We start from the raw sequence: 18,432 nt of genomic DNA, 5'->3' as shown, positions 1-18,432 counted from the left end.
ATTAGTAAGGAGATGGACCACAGGGCCCAATGTACATGAGGTTCCTGTTGTCAAATCACATTCTCACTAACCTGCAGGGCAGAAGTAATACAACTGGAAGAGTGAGTTACAAAATCCAGACCAAGGCATTTGCCATGATGTGCCCCATTCGAGCAATTTCTGGGCCACCAACACAATGCTAACAATCCCATATCGTATCCACCGACACATGCTGCTAAATCTATATTATATCTACTGACATACTAGTATAATGCTGTTAATCTGACATTATTACGCTAATTCACCTACTCAAGTTATTAATTCCATATTCCATCTACTGACACACCAACATTGCTATTAATCCAACACTATATTATTCCAGCACATTAATACAATGCTGTTAATCCTGCATTGTATCTAATGATGCGTTGCTGTTAATCGGATACAGCACTGACTTTTCCTTGCACACTTCCAAATTGTATCTAGTGTTTTTGCCAACTCAACTGTTAAATCTGCGGCACATCCACTGGTGAAACAGATGGCCTCTGCCTATTACAATGAAGCCCTTGATGGTAGTCTGACCTCAGTTACTGTACAGCCAGTCCCAGAAGATGCTGCAGCACACCCACAGAGATTAATTGTTCTTAGAACTTCTGCAGTCAGCAACCATTCCTTCTGATTAAGGGCACTCATTCTTGCTGCATACTGGTGAAGGAGTTACATTATCCCTTATGGCCTATCTGAAGAAACTGGAGAAGATGTAGGTTCACTCGACTGGTACCAGGGACGGCAGGGGATTGGGAAAGGAAGGTGGGGAGGAGGGGGGGGGGGGGGGGGGGGGGGAAGGGGTGCGGTTACCTTATGAAGAAAGGTTTGACAGGCTGGGACTGTATCCACTGGAGTTCAGAAGAATGAGACGTGGGCCCAAATTCTCCAGCCGGCAACACAGCCCCCCACCTGTGGGTATCCCGGCGGCGTGGGGTGACCTCAATGGGAAATCCCATTGACAAGCGTTGAGAGTACAGGATCCCGCCGCCAGCGGACACTGTGTGACCGGGAAACAGGTGGCTGGGGGATGGGAGAATTCCGCCCGTGATTTTAATGAAATATATAAGATCCTGAGAGAAGTTGTCTGGGTGGATACTGAAAGGATGTTTCCCCTTGTGCGAGAGACTAGAACTATAGGGCACAGTTTAAAAATAAGGGGTCTCCCATGGAGACATGAAGAATTTTTTTTCTCTCAGAAGGTTGTGAATCTTTGGAACTCGCTTTCGCAGAGAATGGTGGAGACAGGATCAATTAATATCTTTAAGGCATACTCGACTAACAAGAGAGTCTAAGATTATCGGAGGTGGGTGTGAATGTGGAGCCGAGACCACAATCAGATCTGCCACGATCTTACTGAATGATGCAGCAGTCTTGAAAGGGGCAGAATGTTCCCACCCATACTTTTAATTCAGATGTTCGTGCGAGTAATAGTCAGACGTTGAAGCACCAAATGTAACTTGCAGTGATTGTGTGAGTGCAAACTTTGATCAGGGATAAGTGCCTGTGATTTGAAATCTGCTCGACAATTTGGCAGCGTGGACAGCAACACTACAACAGAGTCACTTCTTATCAGGAGCATTCTGTAACTCACAGGACGCATTGCTGAGAAAAACCCCAGTGACACTAGTTGAATGTTGGTAAAGCTATATTGCAATGCACAGTCACACTGATGCAATACAGTTTATGCTAGGTTGGGGTCCCTGATACCAACTCAACTTACATTTGCCAACTGAACATTGTCTGCCGGAGGATTTGTGTGGTGGGGTCCATTTACCAGATTTACCATGTTGTTTCGCTCAGAGCGGAGACTCTGTCTTAGCCGATCATGCAGCTTTTTCCGCTGTTTTCTGTGTTGGGTGACAGAAGCAATACAATCAGAGACAGGAACAAAGGTCAATTCATGGACATGGAATCCTTTATATCAGAAGGATTCAAACTCCAGCTATGAAGTTGTGACACTCATTTTCTGCTGTGCCAGCGTAGCACTCGACTTTAATTCCCAGCCCTTTAAATATGGCTCTTATTGAATCCTTCCTGTGCTTCCTGTTCAAACCAACTGTTTCTCAAAATAAATATTGGAAAGAACCAAGTGAATGGAGGGTTGTGTGCTGACTGAAAACATACTGCCGTTTGCAGCCAGTGCTACATGGCACAGATTGTGGAGTACATTTGCAGAAGAAACTCTCCAAAAGCAATTTCAACCCAAATACTTTAGCTCGAAGTGCAAGGAATTACGTAACACCTACAACACAGACACAGGCCCAACTGGTCTTCACTGGTGTTTATGCTCCACATAAGGTAGCTCCTACCATAATCCTGGGTGGCACGGTAGCACAGTGGTTAGCACTGCTGCTTCACAGCTCCAGGGTCCCAGGTTCAATTCCCGGCTGGGGTCATTGTCTGTGCGGAGTCTGCACGTTCTCCCCCCGTGTCTGCGTGGGTTTCCTCCGGGTGCTCCGGTTTCCTCCCACAGTCCAAAGATGTGCAGGTTAGGTGGATTGGCCATATTAAATTGCCCTTAGTGTCCAAAAAGCTTAGATGGGGTTACTGGGTTCCGGGGATAGGGTGGAGATGTGGGCTTAAGTAGGGTGCTCTTTCCAAGGGCCAGTGCAGACTTGGCGGGTTGAATGGCCTCCTTCTACACTGTAAATTCTATGATTCTAACTACCTTTCTCCACCTTGTCCCTCATGCTCCTTGAACAGTTAGATTTTTGATTAACAAGGGAGTCGAGGGTTATGGGGAGTGGGGGGGGGAGTGGGGGTGTGTGAATGGGCAAGTGGAGTCGCCCACAATCAGATCATCCATGATCTTATCAAATAGCAGAGCAGGCTCGATGGGCTGAATGCCATATTCCTGCTTCCATTTCTTAAGTACGTAAAGGCATCTACGCTGTTTTTTTTCCAACTACTCCAAAGGCCAGTAAACGCCAAATGCTCTCTGGGTCTCGAGGTCGCTCCTGAATTATTTTTTGGATCTAGGTGTGATGCTCTCACATTTGTATCCTCTAGTTTTGGACTCGCCCACAAGTGGAAGTGTCTTATTTTTACTTAAAAACTTTCCTTTTCTCCCCTTAAGTACTTTGAATTCCACCAGGTTCTTCAGTCCCTTCAATCACTGGCTCCGCACAAGCTATGAGGTGGGCAGGCAGCCTAATGCCTGACCATTGTGGGAGACAGCGCGGTAGCATTGTGGCTAGCACAATTGCTTCACAGCTCCAGGGTCCCAGGTTCGATTCCGGCTTGGGTCACTGTCTGCGGAGTCTGCACATCCTCCCCGTTTCTGCGTGGGTTTCCTCCGGGTGCTCCGGTTTCCTCCCACAGTCCAAAGATGTGCAGGTTAGGTGGATTGGCCATGATAAATTGCTCTTAGTGTCCAAAATTCCCCTTCGTGTTGGGTGGAGGTGTTGACCCTGGGTGGGGTGCTCTTTCCAAGAGCCGGTGCAGACTCAATGGGCTGAATGGCCTCCTTCTGCACTGTAAATTCTATGACAAGCAACAGGCAGGATTTTATCAAAATTGCTCAGAGTGTTGGCTCAGGCATGAAAAGCTGTGTGAAACTCGCTGGATTCAGAGAAGTAATTTCTCGCCTGATCAAACGGCACTCTGCAATTTCGAAGCGCTGGCAAAGATCACGCAGCCAGCTGGGGGGTGGGGCATAAACACCCTGGCAAAGCTGGAATTCTGAGATTAGGGCACCATTTTAATGGGTACCCTGATCTTAAACTTACAATAAAGGGCCTCCTTCTCCAGTGGAGATTGGGACCATCCCCCACGGAGATCAGGACCCCCGTATGGAGATCAGGGCCCCCGTATGGAGGTCAGGGCCCCCTTATGGAGATCAGGGCCCCCGTATGGAGATCAGAGCCCCCGTATGGAGATCAGGGCCACTCCATAGAGATCACATCCTCCCACGGAGATCAGGGACCCCCGATGGAGATCGGGACCCTCGCCTCCCCCAATGGAAATCGGGTCTACGCCACCCTCACGGAGATCGGGACCCCTCCCCAATGGAGATCAGGACACCTCCACCCCCCATGGAGATTGTGATCCCTCTGCTGAGATCGGAACCCCCCCCCAAGGGGAAGGGAAACCACCTCTCCCATCCCAATCCCTGCCAGCATCGGGGCACTCCCTCCCACACACTTCACTGGCACAGCTCCACACCACCTAGCTCCCGGTCACTGGCAGTGCCCCCACTCTCCTCCACAGTCTCCGGCCCACCCCAACGCACGCACAACCCTTCCCCAACAACTATCAGACCCCCCCCCCCCACACGCATAAGGTGAACCCTCAATGGGGCTTCCCCCAGAGGGCGCACCGCTGGCAGTGCCAACCTGGCCCTGACCCTGGCAGTGCCAAACTGGGTCTGCCTCTGGCACCCTGGCAGTGCCAACTTGGCAGTGCCAGGGTGCAAGGGGGCAGTGCCTCATGTCCCTCACCACTCGGGGGCTATACTCCCCTCCACGCCCCCAGCATAGTCATCACGACTGTCTTTATGTTTTCGAAAACCAGCAGTGATTCACGCTGGCATGGTGTCATGCCATTGCAGGGAGGGGGGGGGGGGCACGCTCCAGTGTGGGCAGACGTTATAGTGTAAAACTATTTAAGAATATTCAGATTTATGAAAATTCATGGTAATCGGGTTCATGCCCTCTGGTGCTGATTTACAGATAAAATGTGACGTTGGTGGAGACTACACAATTGAGGGTTGGCTTCCCATTTTCCAATCTGCCCAATATTCCTTTCCATAGTCTTCAAAGGATGGTCAATCTACTGGTGCCCATTTTGTGCCCCGTCAATGGCTCCCCTCACCCCCTATTCCAAAACCAACTTTTGATCAAATTTCAAACTGTATTGATCTGGAAAAAAAAACACTCCTTCAGATGCATTTGTGGCTACAAACCATTTTCCAGGGAGAAGAAAGAGGACAGAGACTAGGTGCATTGAATGGGTCACCTGCTCTCAGGTTTCTGGCAATGCCATTCTTAATGCTTGTCTCCTTTCGTAACCCTCAAATTATATCATTCAGCCCTTGTTTCCTTTTCTCTAAAGAAACAGTGAAAATCAATATTGTGCTCATCGAGATGAAGCATGCCAAAACTGGGGTGTGGAGCAGATTCTCACTAGGAACACCAAAGCGTCAAGCTCCCAGGTAGGCAACACCACTATTAGTTGGATGGTACAGGCTCCTTCTACTTTCCAAATAATCATAGAATTTACAGTGCAGAAGGAGGCCATTCGGCCCATCGACTCTGTGCCGGCTCCTGGAAAGATCACCCTACCTAAGCCCACACCTCCACCCCAGTAACCCCACCTAACCTTTTTGGACACTAAGGGCAGTTTAGCATAGCCAATTCACCTAACCTGCACATTCTGGACTGTGGGAGGAAACCGGAGCACCCGGTGGAAACCCACGCAGACACGGGGAGAACGTGCAGACTCCTCGAAGACAGTGACCCAAGTCAGGAATTGAACCTGGGACCCTGGAGCCGTGAAGCAACTGTGCTACCGTGCTGCCCGTAATGCTTCATTCCAACCTCAGAAAAATCCACTTGCTTGTCTTTTTCTTTATGTTTCATTTCCCACCCTTGCCATCCTTCTGCCTCATTTCCAATTAATGCAAGTCATGGACTATCTCAAGCTCTGGATTCATGCTGACAAAACCTTTTCAGTTAACAAGGAGAGAGTTTGGGTTAGGTTTCAACTCTTGACACTTCAACAGAAGGGTCAGTGTGAAATTGAACTTCATCACCAAGTCTCCTATTTGCTTTGCAATTGTATGTTCCATTTTATCCTCAGTGCCGTGTTTAGCTACGCTCGATCGTGGCAGGCATGTTTGGCGGCGACAGTGGAAAATATCACGAGAAAGCCCTGGGCATGTTCCACGGCGGCGTAAATGCAGGACGCCATCATTCCCTCCCCCCTATTAGTGGCGGGTCGCATTTCCCATCGTGCAATGTTGGGAATGTCATTCGAATGGCCGATTCTCATTTCCCATCGGCAGCTCAGCCATGCTCACGGGTTTCCTGGGATCGTGGAGTGGCTTCAATGGGAAATCCCATTGACAAGGGGTGTGAATATTGAATACCCCGGCCAGGGAACAATGCGCCGTGAACACGCGGCTGGGAAACCGGAGAATCCAGCATTATATATTTTCGTATCATTATGGCAGAGATCTGTAGAAGGACAGGTACTATTGAGGAAGCAAGGGGGCTGCAGAAGGACTTGGACAAGCTGGGAGAGTGGGCAATGAAGTGGCAAATGAAATATAATGTGGGGAAGTGTGAGGTTATGCACTTTGGAAGGAGGAATTTAGGCATAGTCTATTTTCTAAATGGGGAAATGAGATGAGGGGGAATCTCTTCAGCCAGAGGGTGGTGAATCTGTGGAACTCTTTGCCGCAGAAGGCTGTGGAGGCCAATTCACTGAGTGTCTTTAAGACAGAGATAGATAGGTTCCTGATTAATAAGGGGATCAGGGGTTATGGGGAGAAGGCAGGAGAATGGGGATGAGAAACGTATCAGCCATGATTGAATGGTGGAGCAGACTCGATGGGCCAAGTGGCCTAATTCAGCTCCTGTGTCTTATGGTCCTATGGGGCCATATGCTGGAATTTTGTCCCCATGTCAAATGGAACTCCCCCGGTATCATGATGACAGAGGGACAAGGGGCGGAATTCGCCGCAATCAGCGCGATGTCTGCCGACCGGCGCCAAAAACGGCGCGAATCAGTCTCGCATCGCGCCGCCCCAAAGGTGCGGAATCCTCCGCATCTTGAGCGGCCGAGCCCTAACCTTGAGGGGCTAGGCCCGCGCCGGACTGATTTCCGCCACGCCAGCTGGCGGGAAAGGCCTTTGGTGCCCCACCAGCTGGCGCGAAACTGACTTTGCCGGGCGGCGCATGCGCGGGAGCGTAAGCGGTCGCTCACGGCATCCCCGCGCATGCGCAGTGGAGGGGGGTCTCTTCCGCCTCCGCCATGGTGGAGACCATGGCGAAGGCGGAAGGAAAAGAGTGCCCCCACGGCACAGGCCCGCCCGCGGATCGGTGGGCCCCGATCGCGGGCCAGGCCACCGTGGGGGCATCCCCCGGGGCCAGATCCCCCCCCCCAGGACACCGGAGCCCGCCCGTGCCGCCTTGTCCCGCCGGTAAGAGAGGTGGTTTAATTAATCCACGCCGGCGGGACAGGCGTTCCAGCAGCGGGACTTCGGCCCATCCGGGCCGGAGAATTGCCGGGGGGGGGGGGGCGCCAGCCGGCGCGGCGCGATTCCCGCCCCCGCCGAATATCCGGTGCGGAGAACTCGGCAACCGGCGGGGGGCGGGATTCACGCCAGCCCCCGGCGATTCTCTGACCCGGCGGGGGGTCGGAGAATCCCGCCCAAGGTGTACGACTGGACTCAAAAGGAGTGGTGAGCAGAATTCCGAGGGGAGCTCCAAGTTGATAGCACTCAAACTGGTGCAGTGTTTGCGGAGCAGCTCCATGTCTTTGGGAGGTGGGGCTGATGGTGGGGGTGGGGTGAGGGAGGGCGATCACAGCCAAGTCTCCACAGCTGCTGTGCCTTGTGCTGCCTGGACACAGGCTTCAATGAAGGGCTGAAGGGAGGGAAGGGATCGCTGGGGCAATATGCTTTTAGGTTTGTCAGCCATGACTTCCCAGCGGCTCCCTCTGACTTTAAGTGTGCTGACCGTGCGCAGGGGCGGCCTTTAAATACAGGCGCCAGATTATTGAAGCGCTGAGCTAATGGCCGAATCGGAGAAAATAATTCACTTGGAGGGAGGAAAGAACAGGAGAAATGAATTAGTGCCGATCAGGTTCTATCTTGGGTTTGAAATAATGAAACTTTGGATTACTTTGTCTTGCAGTACGCCACCACACACATGATGCCAACCACTAGGAGGGCAATGCAGATTCCTGTTATCGTTAGCACTCGCTTCTGGTACAGCTCCTCAGCTTCTGGAGAGAGAAGCAGAAAACAGCAGGTTACAGCCGGAGGTATGCTGTGCAGCCAACATGCCATGAAAGTGTAATCATTTCGCTCTGTCGATGAGGAGCAATTGCTCGTACAGTTTCCATTTTCCACCTGCTTTGTACTCTCAAGGGCAATTAACGCACACAAAATGGAAGCTCACGGCAATTTGGAAAAAAAGGCAATTCTCAGCTTAGCCAAAAGCATTCTGTTTCATTTTAATTTCTTTGGATTCACGCTGTGCCTCAGCAGAAGCGTGGAACAGACACAGTTTTATATTTAAAACTGGTCCTGTAATTGTAGTTGCCGTATCGACACTCATGACCACAGGCATTGATGACCAAAAAGGAACACGTGAAGACACATGTGCGAGCCCTGCCAAGAACCGGGCACACCAGCTGGCAAGAGTGTAATCTGTCGCGAGATTTGTCGGTCTTTTGAAAATGAGCACAGCTCCATACATGTAAATACTTGCCAATGTTCTCGATTGTAAGTGTCATTCCAAGCATTTCCTTGTATCAATGTGTGCCATTTCCAATCAAGAACACATCCATGTTTCAAGTCTTTTGCTGAAGCACATGATTAAATAACAAATCAATAGAAAAAGCAACAAATAAGCCAGACATTGCCTTTTTGAACTCCTGCAGTCCAACTTTAGAAAAAAACACATTCTTGACAATTATACATCAAACTGGAGTTAAATTGTTATTGGGTGATTGCTCACTGATGTTTCCCGCCGTATCAATAACACGCCAAATTAATTTACAGAAAATCCATTGATTCATTTTCTGCACAATATGTGAATGTTTGAAACAATTCATTAGCTATAATTTTTGAGCATTTTGTTCATATTTCCTCAGCTCCTCCTTGGAGCTGGCTTCATCGGCGTACGGTTAGCCAACAGGGAGAGGCAGCGGGTGTTGAAGAAACAGTCTTTTTTCTTTCGACCTTGTTCAGTGGGAACATGTCCTACCTCCCTCCTACCCACCCCACCACCTTGGGCCGACATCACCGACAGAGAAACATCACTGAGCAAAACACCTTTGAAGTAAATGTCAGAATAGAGACCAGCTGACAGGACCAGGAATGCTTGAGTTACAGATAAATTATTTTGAACCAAATGTTTGTTATTAAAATGGTTCATTTTGGGAAAATCAGGACAAAAATCTGAAGTTTCTCCTGAGCCAGATTGATGAGTACGTGTTTTCTGTAGGACGCTCTGGGAAATAAAATGCGTATCGTCTAGGAAAACAAAAGCATCAATCGCGACTAGAGGTAGATTGAGGAACAAAATAGCAATGATTGTCAGGCATTTTGTACCTTAAGGCACGCAGTCTGGTGTCTGTTGCTAAGCAGGTCTTCCGGAGCTCAGCAAAGCATTCATCCAGTTCCTTGCGCAGATCTCATTAACCTTTCCGGCTTAGCCAGATTTGTTCCGCATTTATTATTACTTTCGGATACTATGGTTTGGCCAATTCGTGAAAAAGGGGTAGCGGCTAGGATGGGTAGCAAACCTCAAAAGAAAACTGACTAGAATCTGAAGTATAAGTAGGGGTGGGGGGGGGATATTTTTACCAGTACAGGAACTTTTATAAATACTTCAAATTCTTCCTGATTTTCATTTGCACAAAAGAGTGTCATTTTCTCAACAACTGGCTGTGATTCCTTTTTGTTGTTGACGTTGTCAGCCTGGTTCGTCTCTTTTCCTGCACAGCTGGCCAATTGCCATCCTGCTATTTACAATAACAACATGGGACGTCACGACAGATAGGTCAACACCAAGTCCATACAAGACTAAACATCAATTCAACTGGGGTTATTCTGGAAAACTAATTCGCCGAGGCAGCGAGTGACATGTATTTTTTTTGGGGTGGGGGGGGGGGGGGGGGGGGGAAGGGGGGGAGAAAGAAAAAAAAAAAGATGCCAGAAAGGTGGAGATGTTGATTTTAAAAAGTAGTTTCAGGTTAAGGAGTCAACAGTTGGCCTGGCATAGCATGCTTGACAGTGGAAAATAAAACACAGAAGTATTGGAAGAGAGTGATCGAAGCAAAATTTGAAGGGACGCCCCACACCACATAACCACCGACCGACTGAACCAGCACATAAATGAAGCACAAGTTACTTGGATACTTTTCAAAAGGGTAAAAATGTAACAATGAAGATAAAAATGAAGGTGATTTCAATCAAATCAAGCATTTTTATTTACTTCATCCCTCACCAGCTATCATCTACAGGCTTATTGCCGTAGTCAAAGGCTGTGTTTAGAAATGTCTTCAATTGAAACAGCATGTATTTTCATAAGTGCCTTGCACAATTTCCTCAGGCCTTCTGGAACCAAAGAGGAAGGAATCTAGATCATGTAATCTGTTGCTTCTCCATTGTTTGCAGTTCCCGATTTTGGGGGAATTGTTGGAAGGACGCCTGTTGATGGCCTTGTCCTGTACATCCACACTAATCAGCTAAACATGCTCAAGGCTGGTTCTTTTGGGAACACCGTGTGCCTCCCTTGACAGCAAAATGGGAATCCAGAAGAGGATTCCCATTATGCGCTGGGGGCTTGCTACAGCCCTGAAAGGGATAATAAATTACAAGACATCAGGCTGTGCAATCGTGTGCTGGTCAATGGGAGTACACGTCATTTAATTGCAAGTTGCTTTTATTTCCAAAGTGGGTTCAAATTGGCCTAAATTAGTGGCAATAAATGTTTGAACTTAGAGTTAAATTAAACAGGGTAGGGAGGTTTGGAGGGGGATGGATGGTGTTGGGTGGAAAGATCTTTTGAACTCTCCAAAGATTTGAACATAGAATCTAGCCAGTCAGTAAAGATCACTTTCTATTATTGAAATCTTCAGCCAGAAATATCATTTACATTTTATAGAGTGTTTATTATCCCTATAAATTGAACCTATTTCCATTTGAGGCAGAATTAGACCACTCTCACTGGCAGGTCACAAGCTTCGATTTTGAGGCCATTATCAGCTAACTTATTTGTTCCAGATTTGAGTGACGGAGAAATACCAGTTAAATTGTGCAAAATTTTTACAAAATGCAAGAAACATCTAACCAAAGGGAGAAAGGAGAGTTTCAAAGTTTCTTTTTTTTTTAAAGGGGCAATTTAGCGTGGCCAATCCACCTAACCTGCACATCTTTAGGTTGTGGGGGTGAAGCACCACGCAGACACGGGGAGAATTTGCAAACTCCACACAGACCGTGACCCAGGGCCGGGATTCGAACCCGGATCCTCAGCGCCGTAGGCAGCGGTGCTAACCACTGTGCCAATGTGCCGCCCAAGGAGAGTGTCAGAGTTGCTAGGTGTGTTCAATGTTTGTTCGGTTCCCTTTGGGAGCTGGAATTGGGAATGCCAACTGGAATAAAAGCTGCCCAGTTTTGTATTTTGGTTATGCAGTTGATCTTTAAATAATTTTGCATCACGGTATCTGTTATTTCAGAATCCACACACCTTTATGGTTCAACTCCTCATTTTGTGACACTGAAATATGTGATGAGGAAACGACAGAAATATTCATGCTGACTCCAAGAAAGAGAGCATTGTTAGAATTTCTCAGTAACTCACTTCAGAAGTTTCCCCTTTGATAGCTACACCAGCTCCTGTTTTATCACACAAATTAAAATTTGGCCTTAAATTTAGTAAAGGAATGCCTTAGCCATAATCAATCTGTATCAGAAAGGTAGCATTGCACTTAAACAATCAATGGACTAGTTCTGTCACAGGCTTTATTTATTTTGAATTGATTTAAAAAAAACACTCCTCAAGAGGCTGCAATTAGGCGTTAGAAGTCAAATCCAAATCGAAACTGTGCGATCGAGCTGGTGATTGGTCATGATCTAATTGAATGGTGGAGCAGGGTTCGAGGGGATTGAATGGCTTGCTCCCATTGCACAAATGAAGTTTCCGTGGCGGAGGCGAAAGAATGATTCCCTTTTTAAGTTGTGCGTGCTACCCACGAAAAGTGCGGCCAAGTGCTAGACAGGCTGTATGGGCTTGATCACCCCTTCCAAAAGCAACAGGGTGGGGAGGGGAGAGAAACGGGAGTTAGGAATTGAAGGCAGGTCACAGCTGTCAGGTTTTATTCTGCAGGTTAAAAGGAATGATTTGTCCATACCCATAAATTCAATCCCAAGATGCTCTGCCAACGCAGAAAGTTGACAAAAAAAGGGGGGGGAAAAAGGAAAAAAAGTTTCAGAGAAGAGCAGTACAACATACTGGGGGGAAAAAAAATCACACGAGTAACATGATTAGAGCCTGCACACGAGAGACAAAGACGAGTGGCGACATTCCGGAGGAGACCGTGCTCATATAAGCTGCATTATCCTGGTGCAAAGTGCATGCTTTTCAGAGAGACAGAATGCATCTATACAAGCACAAGGAGGAGAAGAAAAAAAACACCGGAGATTTGAAAATATAGTCGGCAATTCAATTGTCTGGAGGAATAAAATATAAGAAAACTTTCTGGTAACGATGCGAGGACATTTTGGGAATATTCAGCTGACTTCCGTTTTTTTTTGGAGGTGTTGGGTTCTCTTTCCGATTCCTGAGGTAGAACGATGCCTTTCATTGTTTATCTGAACGTCACAAAATGGTTTACTGGTTGGATAACCGACTTGGTTGCCGATGGGTACAGGCCCAGTAAAAATAGTTCGAAAAAATTACATTTATGTCTGTGGCACCTCACTGTCCACGACAGTGACATTTTAAGGAGTGAGGTTTATGATCAGGAAAAATTTGAGGTGCACTCTGGTATTTATTTTCACTGGGTTGCATCAAGAAATGTTGCATTCTCCACACCCCCCCCCCCCTCCCACCCCCAAACCCCTCCAAATCAAAAGGAAATTGTCTATACCAGTCCAAATGGTGGAGGATGGTCGAAGGACGTCAAGCAGAATTTGAAATTCAGCGGTCTGCATTCTTCCGCCCTGCTCGCCGCAAAACCGCCACGGGCGAGACGCGGACAATGGAGAAGTCCATTGACCGCGGGCAGGATTCTCCGGTCGCCGGGTGGACACGGCCGAATAATCCCGCCCAGCGTGTCTGCAGCCAGCCAGCACTTCATTTCAACATCCTGAAAATTCTGCTTGGTTGTTGGGTAGTAAGTAACCAGCCTGACGTGAGGCCGTTTTTTCAAACGCACGGAGTTCAGATAACTTCAAAAAGGCATCGTGCAAAGGTGTTCAGCATTATTAATTCAAATTTAAAGTTGACGATCTTGGTAACAGTTGCCCTTCAGAACAAATATTATGTTGAGATAAATGCAAATTATTGCCCAATAAAGGTGATTTCAAAATGCCCGCCTAATTTTTTTGCCTCAAAGTTCAAGTCTGAAGGACTAAACTTTACTTTCCTCAGATGGTCCTGCAGTCCTGCATGAGCACCGCTAACAATATACATTAGTAATGTTGGAAAAGAGAAACAAGGCAAGGGTTAAATAGCGGGCATGCTGCAGCATGCATACGCTGATAGCGCCAATTTACACTTAGAACTACAATCACAGGAGAGGAAAGCTCATTCAGGTTCGCGGTCAGGAAAATGTAATCAAAAATGGAGAACAATATAATAATTGCATGAACGTTCGAAAACATGAAGGAAGCATGCTCACAGCCCAGGGATTTACAGATTCAGCATGCATCACTCATTTCACAGACATCTGAACCCTTCACTGAACCTCACCAAACTACACCATTCAACTAACTAAAGGATACAGACAGTTGCATTAAAGAACTGGTACAGCTATTAAAGCTATCTGGTTACTGTCAGGCTACCACTTAAAATATTTTCTACCTTGTAAACTCCAATAAATTGGCTGTCCCACTCAAATAGGAATGCAACACGACAGTAACAATGGCAGTAAATAGGGAGTAAATCAATTTGGTTTCAATTTTTACCTAACCTAGTTGGGGGATCAATTACCAGGGGGCATAGAACTAAGGTGATTGGTAGAAGGATTGGTAGATCATAGATCATGGAATTTACAGTGCAGAAGGAGGCCATTCGGCCCATCGAGTCTGCACCGGCTCTTGGAAAGAGCACCCCACCCAAGGTCAACACCTCCACCCTATCCCCATAACCTAGTAACCCCACTAAGGGCAATTTTGGACACCAAGGGCAATTTATCATGGCCAATCCACCTAACCCGCACATCTTTGGACTGTGGGAGGAAACCGGAGCACCCGGAGGAAACCTACACACACACGGGGAGGATGTGCAGACTCCGCACAGACAGTGACCCAAGCCGGGAATCGAACCTGGGACCCTGGAGCTGTGAAGCAATTGTGATATCCACAATGCTACCGTGCTGCCCTAGAGGGGCCAAGGGGAAAGGCTTTTCACCCAGATGATGACGGGTGGCTGGAATTCATGGCCTAAGTTGGTGGTTGAGGCCGAAACACTCAACTTATTTAAAAAGGTACCTGGATCTGTATGTGACGTGCTGGAATCTGCAAGGCTACAGAACAGGTGCTGGAAAATGGGATTAAGATGAGCGGCTAGTTTCTTTTTTCTCTTGTTGGCCGGCGCAGACGCGTTGGGCCGAATGGCCTCTTTCTGGTCCGTACCCTCGCTATGGTTCTAAAACCAGCGAAGCATTGAATTCTCGATTTCAGGCATTAGCCGAGCCAGCAGGGCAATCCAGCAACAGCAAAGGATGCAGCGACACATTTGCTGAAATGGACACACTGAAGGAGAATTCTTCTTCTGGATAGCTGCTGGCTTAAACTACATTGATCCAAGAAGCAGGTTAACACCAAAACATACACTAAGTACAATCTAACAAAATCATGGGCGTCATTCTCCGACCCCCCGCCGGGTCGGAGAATGGCCGTTGGCCGCCGTGAATCCCGCCCCCGCCCCCGCCGAAGTCTCCGAAGGGAGAAAAGTCGGCGGGGCGTTAATGGCGCCGCTGCCGCGGAGAATGTCACGGGCCTGCGCAAGGCAGCCGATTTTCGGCCTGCCGATATTCTCCCTTCCGGATGGGCCGAAGTCCCGTCGACGTGATGACCGTTCACGTCGACGTCAATCAAACCTCCTTTTCATCGGCGTGACCCGGTGCTCCAGGCTCACGCCGACCAGCGAGGAGGTGAGTGACGGCCTGGGGGGTTGGCTCTGGGCAGGAAATGGCGTGGCCGCAGACTGATTGCCTGAGAAGAGGTGTGTCTCGGCTTGTGTGTGTGTGCGGCGGGGGGGGGGGGGGGGTGGTTAGAGTAGGCTGGGCTCTGGGGGAGTGCCGGGAGGGGGTCCGTGCCGGGGTGGAGGTTGTGGAGGGGGTCCGTGCCGGGGTGGAGGTTGGGGGTTGTGGAGGGGGTCCGTGCCGGGGTGGAGGTTGGGGGGGGGGGGTCCGTGCTGGGGTGGAGGTTGGGGGTTGGGGAGGGGGTCCGTGCCGGGGTGGAGGTTGGGGGGGGGGGTCCGTGCCGGGGTGGAGGTTGGGGGGGGGGGTCCGTGCCGGGGTGGAGGTTGGGGGTTGGGGAGGGGGTCCGTGCCGGGGTGGAGGTTGGGGGGGGGGGGTCCGTGCTGGGGTGGAGGTTGGGGGTTGGGGAGGGGGTCCGTGCCGGGGTGGAGGTTGGGGGTTGTGGAGGGGGTCCGTGCCGGGGTGGAGGTTGGGGGTTGTGGAGGGGGTCCGTGCCGGGGTGGAGGTTGGGGGTTGTGGAGGGGGTCCGTGCCGGGGTGGAGGTTGGGGGGGGGGGGTCCGTGCTGGGGTGGAGGTTGGGGGTTGTGGAGGGGGTCCGTGCCGGGGTGGAGGTTGGGGGGGGGGGGTCCGTGCTGGGGTGGAGGTTGGGGCGGGGGGGGGTCCGTGCCGGGGTGGGTGATGGGAGGGCAAATGAGTTGGTCCACCTGGCCAGGTGCCAGCCTCCAACAGTTGGACCCATGCGGTCCATGCCACCTGGCTGGGGGGAGGAGGGGATATGGGCAATGATGACATGTCGTCGTTCCCCTCCCCCCCACCAGGTCGTCATGTTTTCAGATCATCCAGCGATGTTGGCCGCCGTGGTGGCAGCCGCTCATGTCTATGTTGCCCTGGATGAGGAGGAGGAGGAGGAGGAGGAGGAGGAGGAGCGTGCCAGAGAGGCGGCGCAGGCTGCCGCAGAGGGGCAGGCGGCAGCCGCCCAGGCTGGAGGGACACCTGACCGACAGGACGAGGAGGGGGAGGAGGACGTCGCGGCCCCACGGCAACGGAGGCACCCGAGGGCGCCCCGTGTGTACCGGCCCCGGCAGTCATACCAGGACCTCACGGACCGGGAATGCAGGAGGAGACTCCGGATGAGCCGGGAAACCGTGGCACACATCTGCCACCTGCTGGCACACCTGTCACCGCGTGGCACTGGCGGGGGACACCCTCTCCCCGTGTCCGTCAAGGTTACGGTGGCCCTGAACTTTTATGCAACGGGGTCATTCCAGGCACCGAGTGGGGACCTGTCCGGCATATCGCAGACATCGGTGCATCGGTGCATCCGGGCAGTGACAGATGCCCTTTATGCCATGGCGCACCGCTACATCCGCTTCCCCGTGGACCGGGCCAGCCAAGATGCCCGGGCCGTGGGCTTCTCTGCCATTGCCGGGTTCCCCATGGTCCAGGGCGCGATCGATGGGATGCACGTCGCCGTGCGGCCACCTGCAGATAACAGGGCCGTGTTCACTAATAGGAAGGGGACCTATTCGATGAACGTACAGGTGGTCTGCGACCACCGCATGATGATCCTGCACGTCTGCGCCCGTTACCCAGGCAGTGTACACGACTCATTCGTGTTGTCGCGGTCATCCATCCCCGGCATGTACGAGGGACGCCATCCCCGGCTGAGGGGCTGGTTGCTGGGCGACAGGGGCTACCCATTGCGATCGTGGCTGATGACGCCTATACGGAGGCCACGCAATGAGGCGGAGAACCGCTACAATGATGCCCATGTAGCGACAAGGGGAGTGATCGAGAGGTGCTTTGGCGTGCTGAAGATGCGTTTCAGGTGCCTGGACCTCTCTGGGGGCGCCCTCCAGTATCGGTCAGATAGGGTCGGCCGCATCATTGTGGTGTGCTGCGTCCTGCACAACATAGCCCAGCAGAGGGGCGATGTGCCGCAGGCAGAGGAGGGCGGAGTGGAGGAGCAGCAGGAAGAGGCCCAGTCCTCCCCAGATGAGGGGGATGGGGGCAATGGTCAGGGCAGACGGGGTAGACACAGACGGGTGGCTGTCCACCGTTACCGGCTGGCCCAGCGGGCACGGGACAGACTGATAGACGCCCGCTTCACTGACTAGATGGGCGTGGGAATCGGGTAGTATGGCCACAGACCGCACACCATGACAACAGCCGACCACCCACACCCCCCACCCATCCATCCACCCAGCACCATCACCCCCCTCCCCAACCCCACACACCCCACCCGCATGCACACCACCCCCCCACTCCCAATTGCCGATCCACCGGCGGCACAACGGGCCGGGCTCACCCAGTTGCGGGTGGACGCGTGTCTATCGCAGGCCATGGAGAATGATGACAGCCCGCCTCCGATGAGCTCCTGGCTCTACATCGTTGGACTATGTCTGACCCATGGCCACAGTACCACCATCCACCCGGACCATCCCTGCATGCGGCTGTGATACTGCAGCGCACGGTCCCGTCCTCTGCCCGGGGGATGTTGATGGCGGCCCAGGGGGAAGGGGGCAGACTCACCTGGGGCTGAGGTAAGACCACCCCTCACACACACACTTGCGCTCAACGTACATGACACCCCCGCACACTTTGGACAGAGCATAAAGGCAGCTTCGGTAGGTGTAACATTGACTTTAATAACCAAAGGAGTTCATGCACGTGCCCTAGCGCCTAAAACTCATCTGTGCCCTGCACCCGTGCCAACTTACTCAGTGTCTAATTGTTTGGCCTTACGGGCCCTTTGACTACGTCTACGTGGTTCCCCAGACGGTACAGCAGAACTGGAGGTGGACTCCTGTGATTCCTGCCCTCTGACACTGGATCCCTTTGGCGGCCGTTTCCTGGGGCGTCCTGGCCTAGATGGGCCAGGCTGCGGCCCGGGCGACTGGGATGGCGAGCTGCCAGCCTGTCCTGCCCGTTGCCCACCCGATGCACCTGGGACGGAAGGGGGGGAGTCCGAGGTGTCGCGGTGTACCGGGACCTCCCCTACAGAGGGAGCCGGGATGGACCACACCACCTCCTCCTCCCTCGGGGTGCCCGATGGCCCCCAGGCCTCTACATGGGTGGGGGATGCGAACGGACTGGCCATCCGACGCGCCCCCGACATCTGGCGCTGCCAGTCCTGGAGGCCCGTGCTGGTATCGACAGGGGTCTGCAGGTTTGCAGCCATGGAGCCCAGGGGGTTGTCGAACCCTGTCTGCGACAGTGCGACGCCAGCTCGCACATGGCCACTGGCGCCGATGCCCTCAGCGATGGCCTGCTGAGACTGGGCCATGGCCTGCAGAGACTGGG

At 51.3% G+C, this 18,432-nt stretch overlaps 1 protein-coding gene across 7 annotated transcripts in view; it reads right to left on the bottom strand.

Moving 5' to 3' along the window:
- The window catches only part of nrg1 (neuregulin 1), a 226,915-nt gene that overhangs the window by 12,589 nt on the left and 195,894 nt on the right, over nt 1-18,432 (bottom strand). For 3 of the 7 annotated variants that reach the window (XM_072495411.1, XM_072495408.1, XM_072495413.1), the window contains 3 exons: nt 12,115-12,138; nt 7,875-7,977; nt 1,748-1,874 (listed from right to left, as the gene is read on the bottom strand). In XM_072495411.1, coding sequence (XP_072351512.1) covers nt 1,748-1,874; nt 7,875-7,977; nt 12,115-12,138 — 254 coding nt within the window. Of the gene's footprint in view, nt 1-1,747; nt 1,875-7,874; nt 7,978-9,310; nt 9,508-12,114; nt 12,139-18,432 lie in introns of those variants that run through there. The other 4 variants (XM_072495412.1, XM_072495409.1, XM_072495410.1 and 1 more) reach the window with 2 other exon arrangements.

Source organism: Scyliorhinus torazame, chromosome 3 (genome assembly GCF_047496885.1).
Source record: "Scyliorhinus torazame isolate Kashiwa2021f chromosome 3, sScyTor2.1, whole genome shotgun sequence".
NCBI classification, from domain to species: domain Eukaryota; kingdom Metazoa; phylum Chordata; class Chondrichthyes; order Carcharhiniformes; family Scyliorhinidae; genus Scyliorhinus; species Scyliorhinus torazame.
This window is presented reverse-complemented; position numbering and strand designations above follow the sequence as displayed.